The following is a 17,832-nucleotide window of genomic DNA, read 5'->3' as shown; positions in this document are numbered from 1 at the left end:
TACCTAACTGTTCATCAGCATTTCTGAGGAACACTTAATTTTTAGTTCTGCTGTGGTAGAATCTGTCCTCCGGAGTAAAGACAGGGGTCTGTGCTCAGTGAGAAAAACAGCAGATTTATGTGTAGTCATTATTAGAAAGTTGAACTAAAGCTGTTTGAAATAGAGCTAGTCATGGAACTGCAGATACAGCTCTGGAGAGTGAAGGCTCCACAGAGCTCTAGAGAGTGAGCAATCTTTATAATCAAGTAATGTATTTATTGAAAGTTTACTGTGTGCAGAGCACTGTATGAAGGGTTGGGAGAGTACATCAGTGTATCAGAGTTTGTAGACATGTACCCTGCCCACAAGGAGCTAACTTTCTAAATGGGGAGAGTAACCCTAGAGAACTCTTGGTCTGTTCTGGAAGAATGATGAAGATGGTCTGTGCTTCCATTAAACATTTAGTGTATGCAAAGCTCCCTCTTCTAGGAGAGTCTGATGGAAGTGAAAAGCACAATCTGTACCTTCAAGAAGCTTACTATCCTACAATTTCCAACTATGTTTGATTTTGAATTTTAGCCAGAGCACAGTTAATCTATCAGTTATAGATATTGAGAGCTTACTATGTGTGGAGCCCTGAACTAAGCGTTTGGAAGAGTACAATATAACAGAGTTAGTGGACATGTAACCTGACCACAGTGAACTTACAGTCTTGAAAAGGATAGGAGAGATCAACCCAGTGGGTTATTAGCATGCACTCAGCACTATAACCTGAGAAAGGAGAAACAAATTTACCCAAACTCTTATTGTGCACCTTGCTGGACAGCGGTTCAGCAAAAGCCCCTTCTTGGGATGACCGCAATTTTCCAGGCACCTCCAATCCATTCAGAATAAGCTTCGAGAACAAATTCAGCCCACATTCACGTTTATAAACCCGTTGACTGTGTTTCGAGCTCAATGATTTGTTGATAAAACTGTCCATTTGAATAAGCCACTAGAGAAGTGTTAAAGAGGACATGTTACAGCTGCTCACCAGGAAATGTGGTTGTTTCAGAGGGAAAAAATAAAAATCAGTCTAAGCACTCTGGAGTTTTCAGCTGGGGGAATCTCTTGAGAGCCTGGGGCCAAGGAAAATAATCCAGATGTGAATTTCAGGATCCTGCATGCACCAAAACCTACCCCACCAGTTCATTTATAGCTGGAGGCAAAATCTGTTTGTAAAAGAGATGTTCACTTTGGCAGAAAATTCATGATCTTAGCCAAATCATTTAGAGATATCATGAAGGGAAGGGCATGATGGAGGAGACTGCATATAGTGGAATTCATTTAGTGCCCCATTTGGGAGGGAGAGAGCAAAAAATGGGCATGGACAAGGAAGAAATTGGACAGTAAAAAGGGGAGGGAGGGATCAAACTATCCATTGGGTGTGAAGTAATGGTTTTGTATCTCCCTGACTCTCCAGTTGAAGAATAATTATATCTGGAAGGTTGCCCTAGATTTCCTGTTTCTCCTTCCATAGACCATCCCTCTCAAGCTGGATATCAAAGGGTTAAAAATAGGACTAAATTAACATTATTGTCAATCACTATATACAGGAGAATAATTAACTCAGTATGTTTATTTATCTACTTTTGCTACTTGATTAAATGAATGATTGATGACAGGCTCCGTGTTTTCTTTTCTTCCTTTTTGTCAGTATAAATGATCAGTATGAAACTAAACGATGGCATTAAAATGAAATCATTTAGCCACCTAAAATGCAGGACAACTTTTTCTCTCTGTTACGCTATTGGAGAATTTAATCAGATACCCTTTCTTCCCCAGACACTTAGTGGAATTACATGTATTTCATAATCAGGTGTTTTTTTCCTGCAAAGATTTCCAATTTGCTATATCTATGATAATGCTAAGGGCAGTTCAGTTTTTAACAGTCTATTTCCTTAAAATCAATTTATACCGCTGTGAGCCATACCACTGTGAGTCCCAGGTCACTGGTGGACTTCAGGAGCTCTGTGAACTGCTGCTATTCTACAACCTGGCCCTTTTACCCCAAATGAGACAAGGTGACTGATTAATTGGAAAATAAAAACTACAAATAATCAATCGTTTAATTAATCTGAGTCATAATTTACTATTATAGAAAAGGATACATTTCTCTATAAATCTCTTTCAGAAATGAGTATGCACAGCTCCACAACACCCAATCAATTGGGAGGGGAAAGGAAAATAATAACAATAATAATAAGGTACTTGTAATAATAATGACGGCATGTATTAAGCGCTTACTATGTGCAAAGCACTATCTAAGTGCTGGGGTAGATACAAATTAATCAGGTTGCACACAGTCCCTGTCCCACAGGGGGGCTCCCAATCAAAAAGACTTTGAAATTTCCATATTCAGCCATTAATAATAATGATGATGGTATTTGTTAAGTGCTTACTATGTGTCAAGCATAGTCCTAAGCACTGGGGCAGATACAGGTTGTATCTACATGGGGCTAACAGTCAATCTCCATTTTACAGATGAGGTAACTGAGGCACAGAGAAGTTAAGTGACTTGCCCAAAACCACACAGCTGACAGTGGCGGAGCTGGGATTAGAACCCAACTCCTCTGACTCCCAAACCCGTGCTTTTTTCACTAAGCCATGCTGCTTCTATCATCAACATCATCCAAGATTCTTCAAAAACCTGTTAGGGATGGAAAACTGTCCTCTACTTGATTGGGCTCACAGGTTTGTCCAACATATGACCTGAAGCAATGGTGTTTACAGCAGTGGCCTGGGAGCCAGGAGATCTGGGTTCTAATCCCAGGTCTGCCACTTGCCTGCTGTATGATCTTGGGTAAGTCACTTTACTTTGTGCCTCAATTTTTTCATATTTAAAATGGGGGTGAAATATCTGTTTTCCCTCCTCAGACTGTGAGCCCCATTACTGGATTCCAAGTGAAGCGCAAATATTTCTAGTTCAGTGTTACTTGAACCACTCCATACCTGAACCTTCTAACACCTGGGTGGGACCAGGAAGGATTGGGTTGGAAATACCAAGCAAGAAGCCACCCATCATTTTTGGAAGTTGGCCCAGAAGACAGTCAGTACTGACTGGTCCTCTCTGAACCTCCTGTTTCTCACTAAGGATGCGGGTTCTTGACTGCCAGAAGGATTTAAGATATTATTCCAATTCTCTGACACGTATTTACTCTTAGCACAGGTTCGATAATAAAGAACTGATGTGCATTCTCAGACTGGATTCTTCATCAGGGAGAAGCTCTGCGAGAACCCTGAGATTCCCACTGGTCAATGAAGTAGCCATTTCAGAGGCTCATGTTGGACTATGAGGCTACTTAGTGGCTTGGTCTCTTGGAGGAGTGGACTTGGATTCCATCATGGGTTGATCTATTAGCATCAGTAAGTATTTACTAAGGGGTCCTATAGGGTCTGGGGCTCCCCCTGAAAGTCCTTCTCAGAGGTTTGGGACCTATGGATCTTTTTAGAGCCTTGTTTTCATCACCGGGGTTTCCTCACAGCATCTACTAGCCAAGCTCTAATCTGTAACAGAGGCCCAGGGATTAAGGGGACTAAAGTAAAAACCAATCCAGGAGCCCTTTGCCTGTGTCTCAGCAATACCTGGGGAGAGCCAAGCCTGCCCCCCATGCTTCTGAACCGCAGAGAATTAGAATGTATTAATTTGCTTTTCATTGTGTTCAGGCTTCTGGCATTTCCTTCTGCACTTAAGCTCATTCTCGGAGAATGGACTGCTGGAAAAACAACGAAAATGCAGGCTCGTTAAGAGCTTATTTCCACCAAATGCTGAAGAATAGGAAGGTTCTTCTGTGAGGGATCAGCAAACTGGCACTTATCTCCTCGGGGGAAAAAATAATACCCCAAAGCTCTTTATTTTTGAGCAGGCAATACAGGGCAGAAAACGGGAGAATTTCATCCTGTTGCCACATCCTGCCTCACCCCATTTCAAGGCTGGTTGTGTTTCCTTTGAACAAAACAAAATTTTAGTAGGAGCGGAAGCCAAATGTTTAAAACGAATGATCAACTTATGATTTGTATCAATTTATTCTTTCATGCTATTCTGCTTAAAAATAGCATCATAAATGCACATCTGCAGAGACAGCATGGCCCTCCCTCCCCTGAACTGTTCAAATTATTAGCATCGTTGACAAAAGGGTTTTTTTTTTTCTTTTGGTGAAGGGTTGGTCTGGGCAGTAATGCTGGCAAGCTGCCATTTTTCCAGCCGTAGAAATTTTGCTAGTAGAAAGCCACGTTTTACAGAACAGCTGTTCTGCTCAAACCCTGAGCCACAGACCCAAGAAGCGACTGCATTCACAGAGGAATCCGATCCGCAAATCTATTTCCTTCCTTTGTGTGATCATTAATCACAGAGAGCTACCCTTTTGCCCCTCCCCTACTCCCCTCCTGCACACCCTCAGGGCTTTAGTGAGACATTCCTTGACTGCAGTAGAGTCATTTTGATGCTTCCCCAGTGACTGAGCCAGGACTTTGCCTCCTCAGTGCATTGGCCACCCATGAGTGTGCCGCCAAAGTGCAGCCAGCATAGGTGCCACCGCTTCATCCCAAATTCAAGCTCTTAAGAATTGAAAAATGAACTGTGTCCGTTCGTTCGGGCTTTGGGAATTGAAAAATGCTATGCCTGCTGCAGGGCCTGGGCCCCACTCCCAGCTAACTCCTCAGTAGAGAAGCAGTGTGGCTTACAGGATATAGCAAGGGCCTGGGAGTTGGAAGGACCTGGGTTCCAAATCCAACTCGGCCACGTGTCGGCTGTGTGACCTTGGACAAGTCACTTAACTTCTTGGGCCTCGGGTACTTCATCTGTAAAATGGGGATTAAGAGTGTGAGCCCCATGAGGGGCAGGGACTGTGTCCAATCTGATTAATTTTTAGGCGGAATGACGTAGGGGATAGAGCATCAGCCCGGGAGTCAGAAGGTCATGAGTTCTAATCCCAGCTCCGCCACTTGTCTGCTGTGTGACCTTGGGCAAGTCACTTCACTTCTCTGGGCCTCAGTTACCTCATCTGTAAAATGGGGATTGAGATGATAAGCCCCACAAGGGACATGGATTGTGTCCAATTCACTTTGCTTGTATCCACCCCAGCACTTAGTACGGTGCCTGGCACATAGTAAGTGCTTAACAAATACTATTATTACTATTATCTATGCCAGCAGTGCTTGGCACATTCCTCTTCTTCTAACTCAGAGACTGCAGTGATTGCTTTGGGCTTGCTGGGACCAACCAGTCCAATTCCTAGGGCTGGGACTGCAGAGAGACAGCTCTCAAGCCAGTGGGAAGGGGGCTTCCCCAGGCCTGCATGAAGATGGTGCCACCGGATCCAGCATGATAGGACTAAACCCCAGACAGAAAGAAATTCATGTGCCAGGACTGGATATCGAGGCTGGGGGGAGAGGGCCACAGAAGCGGGGGGGATGCTGTTGCTGTTGATGACTGTTTACTTGTTTTGATGTCTTTCTCCCCTCCTTGTAGACTGTGAGCCCGTTGTTGGGCAGGGATTGGCTCTAATTGTGGCTGAATTGTACTTTCCAAGCGTTTAGTAACAGTGCTCTGCACACAGAAGCACTCAAAAACAACTGAATGAATGGAGTAAAAAAATCCTTACTGAAGGGATTGATGGTAATATTTATCACCACATGTGTGATGAGAAGCAGCCTGGCTTATTGGAAAGAGCCCGGGCTTGTGAGTCAGGGGTTGTGGGTTGTAATTCCACCACTTGTCAGTTCTGTGATTTTGGGCAAGTCAATTCACTTCTCTGTGACACCTGTTACCTCATATGGAAAGTGGGGATTAAGGCTGCGAGCCCCATGTGGGACATCGTGATTACCTTGTAACCCTCTCAGCGCTTAGAACAGTGCTTGGCACATAGTGAGACAAATACCATCATTATTCCTTCTAGACTGTGAGCCCATTGTTGGGTAGGAACCATCTCTGTTGCCGATTTGCACTTCCCAAGAGCTTAGTACAGTGCTCTGCACATAGTAAGCACTCAATAAATATGATTGAATGAATGAATGAATGGACCCACATCACCACTCTCTTGGAATAGGATTTATCCCCTTTGATACGCTTGATGGAGCCTGACAGCGCAGGGATAAGACTGAACCCACTAATCACTAAATGGCATGTGAGCACTTATTGTGTTCACACCACTGTACTAAGCACTTGGGAGATTACTATACAACAGAGTTGGGAGTTGGTAGACACGATCCCTGCCCTCTAGGAGCTTACAGTCCTGGTGGCAGGTTGAGGGGAAGAGCAAGGCAGTAGCATTTCCAGAATTTGCAATCATTCCTATCACCTCATCTCCCCCTGCCTCCACCTCCCTCTCCTGCCTCAACCCCTGAAAGCCAAGGTTCCTTTCCCGCCCTGCCACCTTAACAGGGCTGTTCCAACAGAACTGATTTCTGCTAATTCATTCATTCATTCATATTTATTGAGCGCTTACTGTGTGCAGAGCACTGTTCTAAGAGCTTGGGAAGTACAAACTGTCAACATAGAGAGACGGTCCCTATCGAACAACGGGCTCACAATCTAGAAGGGGGAGACACAACAGAACAAAACAAGTAGACAGGCGTCAATCATCCCCATGAGAGACTAATCTAACTCACAATTCCACATGTGTATATATGAGCAATCCACAGTTAATGCTTTGCGTTGTTCGACAGTGCTGTTTGTCCTGTTCTGATGAATGCAAGCATTGGCTTATTCCATTTTTCCCAAAAACATCCTTCCAAAGGATTGAGCCTACGTGCCCCTCACTCCCCTTCCTAAAAGAAAGGTCACAAAGGCTGAGGATTTAAACGTTCAAAATGCTTATCCACCGCAAATGTTTGTCCACAAGAAAAATAAACATGGTTTAAGGCCTTGGGAGAACACATATTATTATGGGATGTTTTTGTTGACTTAAAAACCACCTTTCATACCTACTGGATTTCTCTACTCAACCGTACACATGTGTGCCTTTGTGCTACAACTAAGCATCTGATAATAATCTGCACAACCAGCTTGGCGACTCTCCATCTGGGCAGCTGGGAGCAAACCAACTCAGTGAAATTCAGAAGCTTAAAAAAAAAGACTTTTGCGGTATCACACCTGCTCAAAATGGGCTGTGGGGTTTTCTGACTCGGATTGATGGGGTTTGCACCCTGGCTAGCAAATGGAAGGGGACGTCTAGCCAACTGCACCAGGAAGATGAGAAAGCAACCGATCTGTTTTTTCAGAGAACCCCACAAAGTCTCTGTGAATGTGCAGGGTGCAACAAGCGGGGCTCTGGAAAAAACAGGATGTTGGTATCTCTTGGGGTAGAGTTGAGGTTAAGTGACTAGTATTGGGATTGTTATGTACATCATTTATTTGTACTTATTCATCTATTTCATCTTCATTTGACTCCCACTATTTGTAAATGATTTTTATCTGCACCTCTTCTCCATTGGAAGGTAAACTCTTTGACGGCAGGGAATGGAGAACTTGTTTCTGTTACCAGTCCAAATGCTTAATAGAGGAGGCATTCAAATACCATAGATCAGTTACATATTCCTGCTTCTGTCAAGTGTATTCTCACTCTTCCTCCTGTTCTTACTATCCTGGTCGGGCTCTAGTTCCATGTAATCAACAATGCCAAATTCCCCGAATAAAAGCCCAACCTAACAGCCTCAATTCTGTTTATTCCAAGATCAACTAACATTCAGATGCCACATTCATCCCTCTAACCCATTTCCACGCTCTTCTACAACTCCCACCTTTTCAGCGATAATCTGGCATCTACCTACAGTACATAAACTCAAATCTAGCCCCATCCACCCGGATTCCAAGAAAGCTGAACAAAGAGAAGGTTGCAGAGAGAGGGTGAGTAGATGAACTCTTTCAGGTTTGCTGCCTGATTACTTTATCCCTAATCTGATTTCTGTGGCTAGGGATATGTCCTTGGGTGTAGGTCTCTGCGGTTGTATTTTAGAACTCAGTGATACCAGCTCTAGAGAAGATTATGATAGTTCAGAGCAAAGTTAGCCAAACTCCTACTCCTATCCTGATTTTTTTGATGTGTAACTTTCCTTGAAACAAGGAAGCTTTCATGGAGGCCTAACAGGGAAGTGCACTCAAAAAACACTATTGGTCAACTGACTGATCTGTGCCATATAGCGTTCCTGCAGTTCCCATAGCCAATGGGGGAAATCCACCATGGCAGATGTAAAAAGTACTGAAGGAATCAAGTAGACGCTCCCCGATGCCCCAAATCACTGTTTTCATGGGGGACTGAAAGAGAAAAGGGCTAGCCTTCTCAACTCAACTCTTTTTCAAAAACCTAACTTTAGTCAAATGTCAAAAGAGGAAAAAGCAGATCATTTCTAAAAAGCCCTTCCTGGAATCAGGGTAAGAAAACATAATTAAAACCCATTTATACTCTCCTGTGCTCCTGAAAATTAGCACTTATTACCTAAATAACCGAAAGGCAAATTTCCAGTCTGGCTTTGGATAATGGTTCTCCACTTCCACTTAGGAGCCACTCCGCTTATTGCCCCACTGATAGGAAGGTGTTGGAACTGTGAGAAAATCATAACAATGGGCCTAAATCAGCAGTCCAAAGAGGCACTGTCTAGGGTCGGGTTTGAACAAATGCTCTATCTGCCCTACCCCAAGGCATCTCACATTACCAAGCTGTGACTGCCTTGTAACATATTATAAGATAGAGCAGCATGGTGAATGTCAGATCTAAAAAGTTCTCAGCTCACCATTTTTTACATTCACAGGATGCAACGGTACACCCCACCGGATGCTATAAACAGAAGTATTTCTCTTGATGAAAGTAAACACAAGTTGACGTAGCGTAAAATACCAGCCAGGGAATTGGCCTGGTCTCTGGTTTCCCCTGTGATCCAAGACATTTTTATAAAATAATACGGGAGACACTGAGCCAACACACTGACTGCCCCCTGGGATTCTGTCCTTCAGCTGAAACGTAGGTTTGTCTGGACAGTGCTGTTCCAGGTCGACAGGCACAGGGTACAGATTTGGGCCTACCAAAGCCTCTGGAGTCGGTTCTGCATTTGACCTCCCAGGAAACATATTATGAATCTGACCATAGGCAAAGCATCTGTCATTGGCTAAAGGCTGTGGGTGCACTTTCAAGGTGATTTCCAAAAGCTGCTCCTCCCAGTCACATTCCACCACTCACAACCCAGGCAAAAATCAGACAGACATGCCTGCTAAAAGCAGATGCTACTGGAAAAAGCCTGCCATTCTTTGAAAGTTAAATGCGGAAAGCCAGCTTTTGCCCAAAATATGCTTTCCAATTATTTCTAATGCCTAATGGATCTTACAAAATCTTTGATTTTTCTTCCACACGGCCTACATTTTTGGATAATTTTAGCATTGTCACATCATATGGAGAGGCACTATGTCCCTTTAAAACTGCAATATTTAAATCGAAACAAAAATATCTCCTTACAGTGGTTAATATTCCCTGTGTAACAGTGTCTCTAGCAACACGCTCCAGAAATTGACTGAAGCCTGCTATATTAGAAGCACAGAAAATTTATCTAGTTTTAGCAAATGTCAAATCAGCGGCTATTGCTTTTAAGATTAATAAAAGATATAATGGGTTCTAGATAGCCTCTAAATAAAGATTACTATGAATGGCGAAGTGATTTACCAACAGTCACCACAATGAGATTTCTTTAAAGGTTACAATCATCAGTTATTTAGCTGAAACACTGCCGAGAACGTCTGGTCATTCCTTGAATAATGCATAATGTTCATTGTCGATTTGATCTGTATTATAACAATCAGATATTTCTAAAATAATGGAGAAAACTATCTGTTACCATCCAATTGCTCAACATACCATTTCCATGAAGTAATTGACTGGAGAAATATTACAGACTGTCACCTGAGTGTTCTTTCTGCCAGCACAACTTGGATTAATCTATACACAATGGGCATCACAAAACAAACTCATCAGCCTTTATAGACTTTTAAGAAAAGCGGTGATGAATATAGGGCAGAGGAAAGGACCTTTCTGAAATACTAAATTCAACTGATTAAACTTCTGTAGAGTAGGTAGAGACAAATTTACATTTTTGCTTTGGAACTTAATTATTAACATGAACAGCCCATCACATTAGAAAGAAGTTACCTACATAGCATAAGTACTTTTCATAACATTTTCCAAATGCCTCCAAGTATATTCAGGAGATTGCTTAGGGAGGTGCAAAGTATAATATCAATCGTCTTATTTCAGGATTAAGAACCGCCTTCTGTATGATGCTGTACGATATTAAAGGTGCTTGTTTATCCATATGAATGTCTTCTAGGGCTGCAGAAAGACCTCAAGAAATGAAAATACATTTCTTTTGCGGTGTTTCATAAATGATAGATATGAATGAGTAACAGACTTGCAGGGAACTAATAAAAGCAATATAATGCAAATATGCAGGGACTTATATGTAACCCTCTTACATTTGCACTCATACCATACCCGTCACTTTTTAGAGGAAACGATCCGGGTTACTAATAAATACATTTAGGGGACATCCGTGTAACGAAATGTAGAGCAAGCAAAGAAACATGCTGTAAAAGGCGGTGGAAATCCAAGGCTGAAATAGATACAAGGCTTTGCAGATGAAAATTACCAGGCCTTCTACACATCTCTAGTGGGCCAATATGGACCCGCACATACTCCCTCTGAAGAGAAGAGCTGTTCCATCATCACAGACATAGAAGGGGTCTTAAAGAGACATCTTTATGCCCTACGGACATATGCTACAAGAAAGTAATGTTGCTCTAATACAAAAACTAAAAGGGGCAAATTCAGAGATGAGAATGGAGGTGTTGAGTAAAATACCCAAAGGCCCGTGAAATTGCAGATTGCTTACAATGATTAAAATAAAGTCCGTGGAAAAGGTAGATAGGAAAGCTGTGTTGGGGTCATCTTCTACATGGCATTTGAGATCTGGATAGACCTCAGAAGGCATATCTGGCTTCTCAAGCAGCAATCAGGGTTATCCATGAGCCATGCAAACATCGAAGGGCCAGACAATGGGTTAATGGAATGCATTCAGTTCACTGAGATGGAGGCAGTGCTTTCAAGAGTACATTCATTCATTCATTCAATCATATTTATTGAGCGCTTACTGTGTGCAGAGCACTGTACTAAGTGCTTGGGAAGTACAAGTTGGCAACATAGAGTGACGTTCCCTACCCAACAATGGGCTCACAGTCTGGAAGAGGGAGACAGACTACAAAACAAAACATATTAACAAAAATAAAATAAACAGAATAGTAAATATGTGCAAGTTAAATAGAGTAATAAATCTGTACAAACACATATACAGGTGCTGTGGGGAAGGAGGTAGGGCGGGGGGGGATGGGGAGGGGGAGAAGAAGGAGGGGGCTCAAAGTGGGAAGGCCTCCTGGAGGAGGTGAGCTCTCAGTAGGGCTTTGAAGGGAGGAAGAGAGGAGCTTGGCGGATGTGCGGGGGGGGGGGGGGGGAGGGCATTCCAGGCCAGGGGGAGGACGTGGGCTGGGGGTCGACGGTCGGACAGGCGAGAACGAGGCACAGTGAGGTTAGCGGGAGAGGAGCGGAGGGTGCGGGCTGGGCTGTAGAAGGAAAGAAGGAAGGTGAGGTAGAAACGGGTGAGGTGATGGAGAGCCTTGAAGCCAAGACCTGCTGGACATGATACAGGATGAGATTGGGCCAAAGCAGGACACCCAAGCAGTTGCAGTTATGGTGCGCAGAAATGGGAGTGCAGGAAAGCAGCAAATCAGCTTTCAAGTAGTCTTAAACACTGTGAAAAGCAATGGATTGTTGGGAGACAACAGAAACAGATGGACCAGCCTGGTGCATGGGACTCCAGAGGGGAGCTGCTCTCATCAACCCCTCCAGCAAGAGGCAGATCGGAAAGCACTGCAAGGAGCTAGAGATAGCATCTGCACATAAATGAAAAAAGGCTTGTCTGCATGTCCTAACCTATCTCCTAATTAAGGTACACACCACTCTATTCAGATACAATGGAAACCAAACACATTTCATGTTAATGAATGATTCATTTGCTTTCCACATTCAAGTTTCACCCTAGACTGAATTTTCCAGAGGGTTTCACTTAATTGTCTAAATTTTCTTTTTATTCTAACCCCCCCATCTCTTTTACAGAGGGGTTCATCAAAAACTCCACATTATTCATGTTCATGGGCTTTCTCCTCATCCCATCTACCCCTCTTGGCAAACATCCCTGGCTTCCAGCATCACGATTCTCTTTCCCAACTCAGTCCTCCAGTACACTCTCTCTTTGCTTCTATTTCCTCAATTAAGTTTCCTCAAGGTTGCTGGGATCACTTCTCTGACATTTTCCGGTTCCCTTTCTTCACTGGCTCTTGGTCCCACATTGTTAGCATTTCCACTGATGGATCTAGGGATTAGGATGCAGGATAAGGAGATGGGAACTCAGGACACAAGCACTGGGACATGTTCCCACTGTCAACAGCCCCATCTCACCCAGAACAGGACAGACCTACTCCAAAGATGCAAATGGGGACATTTTCTCCTTCCTCAGTTGCATAAGTTAGTCCTGGAGAAGTGAACACTCAAGCAATAGGCAGAGCAGGAGCTTCTTGCAGGGATGGCTTGAAGTCCTTCCAGGCTAATCCAATGGGGAAGAGACCAACTCTGCTTTGCACTAAGAATATTTTAGCTGGGGTCAGGCCAAGCTAGAAGATTATTCGGGAGATAGATGGGGCCTAAGGAAGAATTCCTGATTGGCTTTGGACACGAATGCCTCCTTCCCCTCCCCACAGCACCTGTATATATGTTTGTACGAATTCATTACTCTATTTATTTTATTTGTACATATTTATTCTATTTATTTTATTTTGTTAATATGTTTTGTTTTGTTGTCTGTCTCCCCCTTCTAGACTGTGAGCCTGCTGTTGGGTAGGGACCGTCTCTATATGTTGCCAACTTGTACTTCCCAAGCGCTTAGTACAGTGCTCTGCACACAGTACGTGCTCAATAAATACGATTGAATGAATTGAATGAAAGGCCTAGGAGACTGTGTGTTCTGGTGAAGGAGAAAGGTCAATGAATGCCCAGAATGCTGTTGGATGGCAATTTGCAAATGAAGATCAATCAATACAGAGTGTTCATTGTGTGCAGAGCACAGCACTAAGTGCTTGGGAGAGTACAGTATAACAGAGTTGGTAGACACGTTTCCTGCCCACAATGAGCAGACTAGACTAGAGGGCTGTATCAGATCTGCTGATTCTAAGTTGTAACAGTGCAGAATGTAGTTCTGCAACCTGAGAGCTTCCAGCATGGCAGGAGGCCCACTGATTTCTGACTGAACCTGTAGGGGAGGCCCCACCATCATCTAGGAGTGCCATCTCCCTGGACCAGCCTTACACAGGATTTTCCCCATCTTCCAGAGTGGCAAGTAAACAGGGAGGATTCATCTCTCAGTTGTGCTGGGCACTCAGGTGCTAGAACAATATGCATCTTGACCACAGGCAAACAGTCAATGAAAAGAGCTAAGGGTGGTACACAGTGGAGTCCAATCCAGTGGTCAAGTGGTCATGCCATCCTTGCACATTTGAAGAATAAGTAGCTCCTCACCTGTGTCCATTTCTGAAAGTCTTATGCTACAAGGTTCAAAGACAACAACTTTCTCTACGAGATTTCAGCAGTGACCATCAGCTTTGAAACAATAACCTCTTTTCTTCCTGCTGATTCACTCATTCCCCCACCACACTCCAGCTCACACGCTTCCCTTTTCTCCAGCCTGCCTCTTCACTGTATACATACTCAGAAATATGGACAACACTGACTGTTCTCCTGGAACAGGATTCCAAATGAGCATTCTTTATGCCTCCTATATCTCAAGCCTAAGTCAGAGCTGACCCATTCCCCACTCCTAAGTTTTCTTCCAGCCAGGATAGCCAACTCAGCCACTCCCACTGATGCTGTCCCATCCCTAGACCGATTGACAAGTACAACCAGAGGCTCCAGGCCTGTCACAACTTCCCCACCCCCATGCACTGCCTCACTGAGGTTGAATTTCACTGGAAGAGCAAACAAAAGCCAATATGGCTCTCTCCTCTGGGCCATGATCCCTCAGGGCTGTAAGATCAATAGTCCAAAAGAATCAGATGAGGCTAAACATATGCTTATGTACACATATACATGCATCCCCATTCCAAAACATGTATGAATATGCACATATAATATATACATATGTGTGTGTGTGTACACACACATATCTATATGCATATACATATACACACATAAAAGTTTGCAATCACAGTAGGCTGGCTGCCATTTCACACTCAAAATGCATTACAAACTATTAGGACCTAATAGCAACATTAGCGAAAGAAGGAAAATGCCATCATTATGTGGCAGGCTGAAGCAGGACTTCCAAATTAAAGTAAAAAAAAAAAATAAAGAGAAATGCAGCCAGGATTTTGTAGGCATTTCTCTGTTTGATGCATTTTCCATCTTTGGGTTAATGCAGTTGATGATGCATAAATAAGACCTTGAAAAATCAAAAGTCTGTTTCTGATTTTTATTAATTTACATCGCAAATGCAAAATGCCAGATCAACTTGCCAGCCCTCTCTCCATTCAGATATTTAGAGCCAAGAATATCGGTCCTGTCCTGTTAAAAAAGTCTCCACACTTTGCCCAGAAGGAGCAGTTTTAATGCATTTCCAGGAAGTAGAAATCAAACTGAAGGAGCAGTCTAACACAATTCATTCCACTCCCCTCTCTCCGCAACCCTAAAAAGCGACAGATGCTTTGTGAAAATAAAAGAGAAATAGAAGAGGTTTCTTTCACCTTCACATGGTGTCTTTCTCATGCAGACCTCAGATTTCCACATTTGTATCCCTTTAAAGGATTTGATATGCAGGGAAAGAAGAAAGGATGATGGTAAACATTTCAATTTAGAGATTACTACAGACTACCACATTGCAGACGGAACAACGCCTTAACTCATACCTTTCACTGACGTGTTGGGCGGGGGGCCTTCCATCCTCAAGTTCCACGGGGGGTCCCCCTGATTAGCAAAGTCCCTCATTTTCAGGTAGCTAATTGTAAGGCGAATGATGGACGCCTTGTCAAGCTGGCTGGTGATGGCTGCAGGGAGGGGCAGCAGCTTGGCCAACTCATAGAACTCAAAATTTTCCTTTCCCCGGCGGGATCGAGCAGCATCTCGGGACTTCTCCTTTCTCAGGGCTTGTAAACTGCAATCAAAGAACAAGGGAAAATAGGGGTCAATACCCCAGCCACCACCGGTTACACAGAATCAACTTGCTTTCCTACCTGCTGAGTGACCCAGGGTGAGTCATTTAACTTCTCTGTACCTCAGTTTTCTCAGCTGTAAAAGAGGGATGAAATACCTGTTCTCACTTCCCAACAAGACTGTGAGCTCCATGTGGGTCAGGGATGTGTCCAATTTGATTATCTTGTGTCTATACCAGTGCTTGGCATATAGTAAGCACATGACAGATGTCACTTATGGGCTGGTGCCATGAAGCCACTGATCAATGTCTTTCTCTCTCTCTCGCTCTCTCTCTTTCCCCCTGCAACCTCTCTAACCTTACACCCAGGAAAGCAAATTCCAGAATTCACTTTCTCAAACCATCTTCCATTCAGAGAGTAAACTTCAAATGTGGCCCACTGGTTTGTGTGAGACCAGTGACTGAAATAATGGACAACAGTCACTTGCCATGTTTTTGAGCATCTCTGGGGATTTATAACTAAATCCCTAAGGAGCAACAGTCCCATACACAGTGAATCTAGTAATTCTAAGATTAGAGAAGTAAGCCTCCCACAATCAAGAAATGCAAAATCAGTTACAGAAATTTGAATTCACTCCTAGAGAACAGGTGAAATATTCTTCCAGATGTTTTTTTCTTTTTCAAGTCTGCTTCCAGATGAGGACAGACCTTTGAGTTGTGTCTGACCAACTGAGGTGATTCCCAACCAATATCTAAATCCCCACCCATGAAACATCACCCTAAGAGATAATCCAGCAGCAGCACACTAAAACAATCAAATCCTGCATTTTTCTGACGTGTGTCAACTCTCAACAAGTTTCGTAGGTAACTTTCTGGTTCCCCGCTCCTTGGTTCAAGAATGAGAAATGGAAGGATGAGAAGAGAGCAAACACAGTATAGCTTTGGCCCTCATTCAAGTTTTTACAGTGTGGGATGCTCCAAAAATGGATGGGTTGAAGAAGAACAATAATGTTTTCATTACTCTTGTCAGTTTGAAAGTGTGTCTCACTTTAGATGCAAAAAAAAAAAAAGCAGAACTGTGCTGAAGCAGCATTTTGTGGACAGGGATGTCTACCAACTCTACTGTACTCTCCCATATGCTCAGTGCAATGTTCTGCACAAAGAAGATGCTCAATAAATAAAATTGATTGATTAGTGAAATACCCAATTCTCAAGTGCTGTAGGAATACTGGCACTAGGTCTATATAATCTGCAATAAGATACTGGACTCAAGCAATTTCATTTTTACAGGATTTTCATAAAAAAGAAAAAGTTTGCCAACCGGTAGTCTGCCACCAGAAACGTTGGCATTCTCGGTGTAGCATTTTCAGTGTGCAATGAAATCAGTTCAACCATGTCCTTTAAAATATGCCAGTTGCAGAAATGTATGCCAATTTACACCAGGGTTTCCTAGTGGACAGATAGGCCCAGGAATCAGAAGGACCTGGGTTTTAATCCTGGCTCCTCCACTTGTCTATGTAACCTTGGCCAGGTCACTTCACTTTTGTGTCTCAGTTTCCTCATTTGCGAAAAGGGAATTCATATTGAGAGCCCCATATGGGACAGGGACTGTGTCCAACCTGATTTGCTTGTACCTTATTTGCTTGTATCCACGTCAATGCTTAGTAAAGTGCCTGACACATAATAAACACTTAAGTACCACAATTATTAGCATTATTACCACACAAAAGAGCATGGAGAGGCTTCATTTCCAGTCTCTGGACTGACCAGCACTTAATGAATTCCATAAATGCTCAGTTTGGGCACATCAGAACCACCCGTTAAAGAAAGCAAAGTTTGTTTTCTGCTCTTGCCCTCTGTGCAAATATTCACCCAGACCTAGGGCATCTGCCTAATTAAGCAAACTTCCAAATTCCCACTTTTACCCCACAGGCAGAACAGGAGACCTTGACCCTCTGGTCTAAAAGGAAATCTTCACACACACTTTGGAAAGTTTTTCAGCCTCGATGAAGGAGGGGAAATGAAGAATAAAGCACTATCTTAGGAACTGTATACTTCAATGCTATGAAAACCTACGGGAAGATGGCCAACTTACTGAATCAAAAGCTTACCTGGTATTTTAACAGCAAGTCAGTCACATATTGGGGAACTCTAAGTTTTACAGCTTGATTAATGGTACGTATTGAGTGCTTACTGTGTGCAGAACACTATACTAAGTGTTTGGGAGATACAATGGGGTTGGTAGTCACAATCCCTGGCCACCATGAGTTTATGGACTAAGGAGAGATAAAATAAATTGCAGATAGGGAAAACAAAGTATAAGGCTCCATACATAAGTGTGGTGGGCTGAATACTAAAGTGTTTGAGCGGTAGGGACACAGTGATTAGAAAAAGCAGAAAGAAGCAGGAAGAGGCTGTGGAGATGAGTTGTCAGAACTCCTTCAGATTTCACCTACACAAATGAACTTTTTTAAATGTTCAGTTTTAATGCAAGGCTCCATTGTCTTTATGGAGGAGAACTGTGATGTTCTAACAGAGCCTTCGTTTATCACCCCATCCACAATTATTCAAGGACAGCATTGAATC

At 43.1% G+C, this 17,832-nt stretch overlaps 1 protein-coding gene across 3 annotated transcripts in view; it reads right to left on the bottom strand.

Annotated features, from left to right (window-relative positions):
* NPAS3 (neuronal PAS domain protein 3) overlaps positions 1–17,832 on the bottom strand; it is a 686,751-nt gene that overhangs the window by 436,516 nt on the left and 232,403 nt on the right. For all 3 annotated transcript variants that reach the window (XM_038756404.1, XM_038756402.1, XM_038756403.1), the window contains exon 3: positions 15,005–15,249. In XM_038756404.1, the coding sequence (XP_038612332.1) occupies positions 15,005–15,249 (245 nt within the window). The remainder of the gene's footprint in view (positions 1–15,004; positions 15,250–17,832) is intronic.

Source organism: Tachyglossus aculeatus, chromosome 14 (assembly GCF_015852505.1).
Source record: "Tachyglossus aculeatus isolate mTacAcu1 chromosome 14, mTacAcu1.pri, whole genome shotgun sequence".
NCBI classification, from domain to species: Eukaryota; Metazoa; Chordata; class Mammalia; order Monotremata; family Tachyglossidae; genus Tachyglossus; species Tachyglossus aculeatus.
This window is presented reverse-complemented; position numbering and strand designations above follow the sequence as displayed.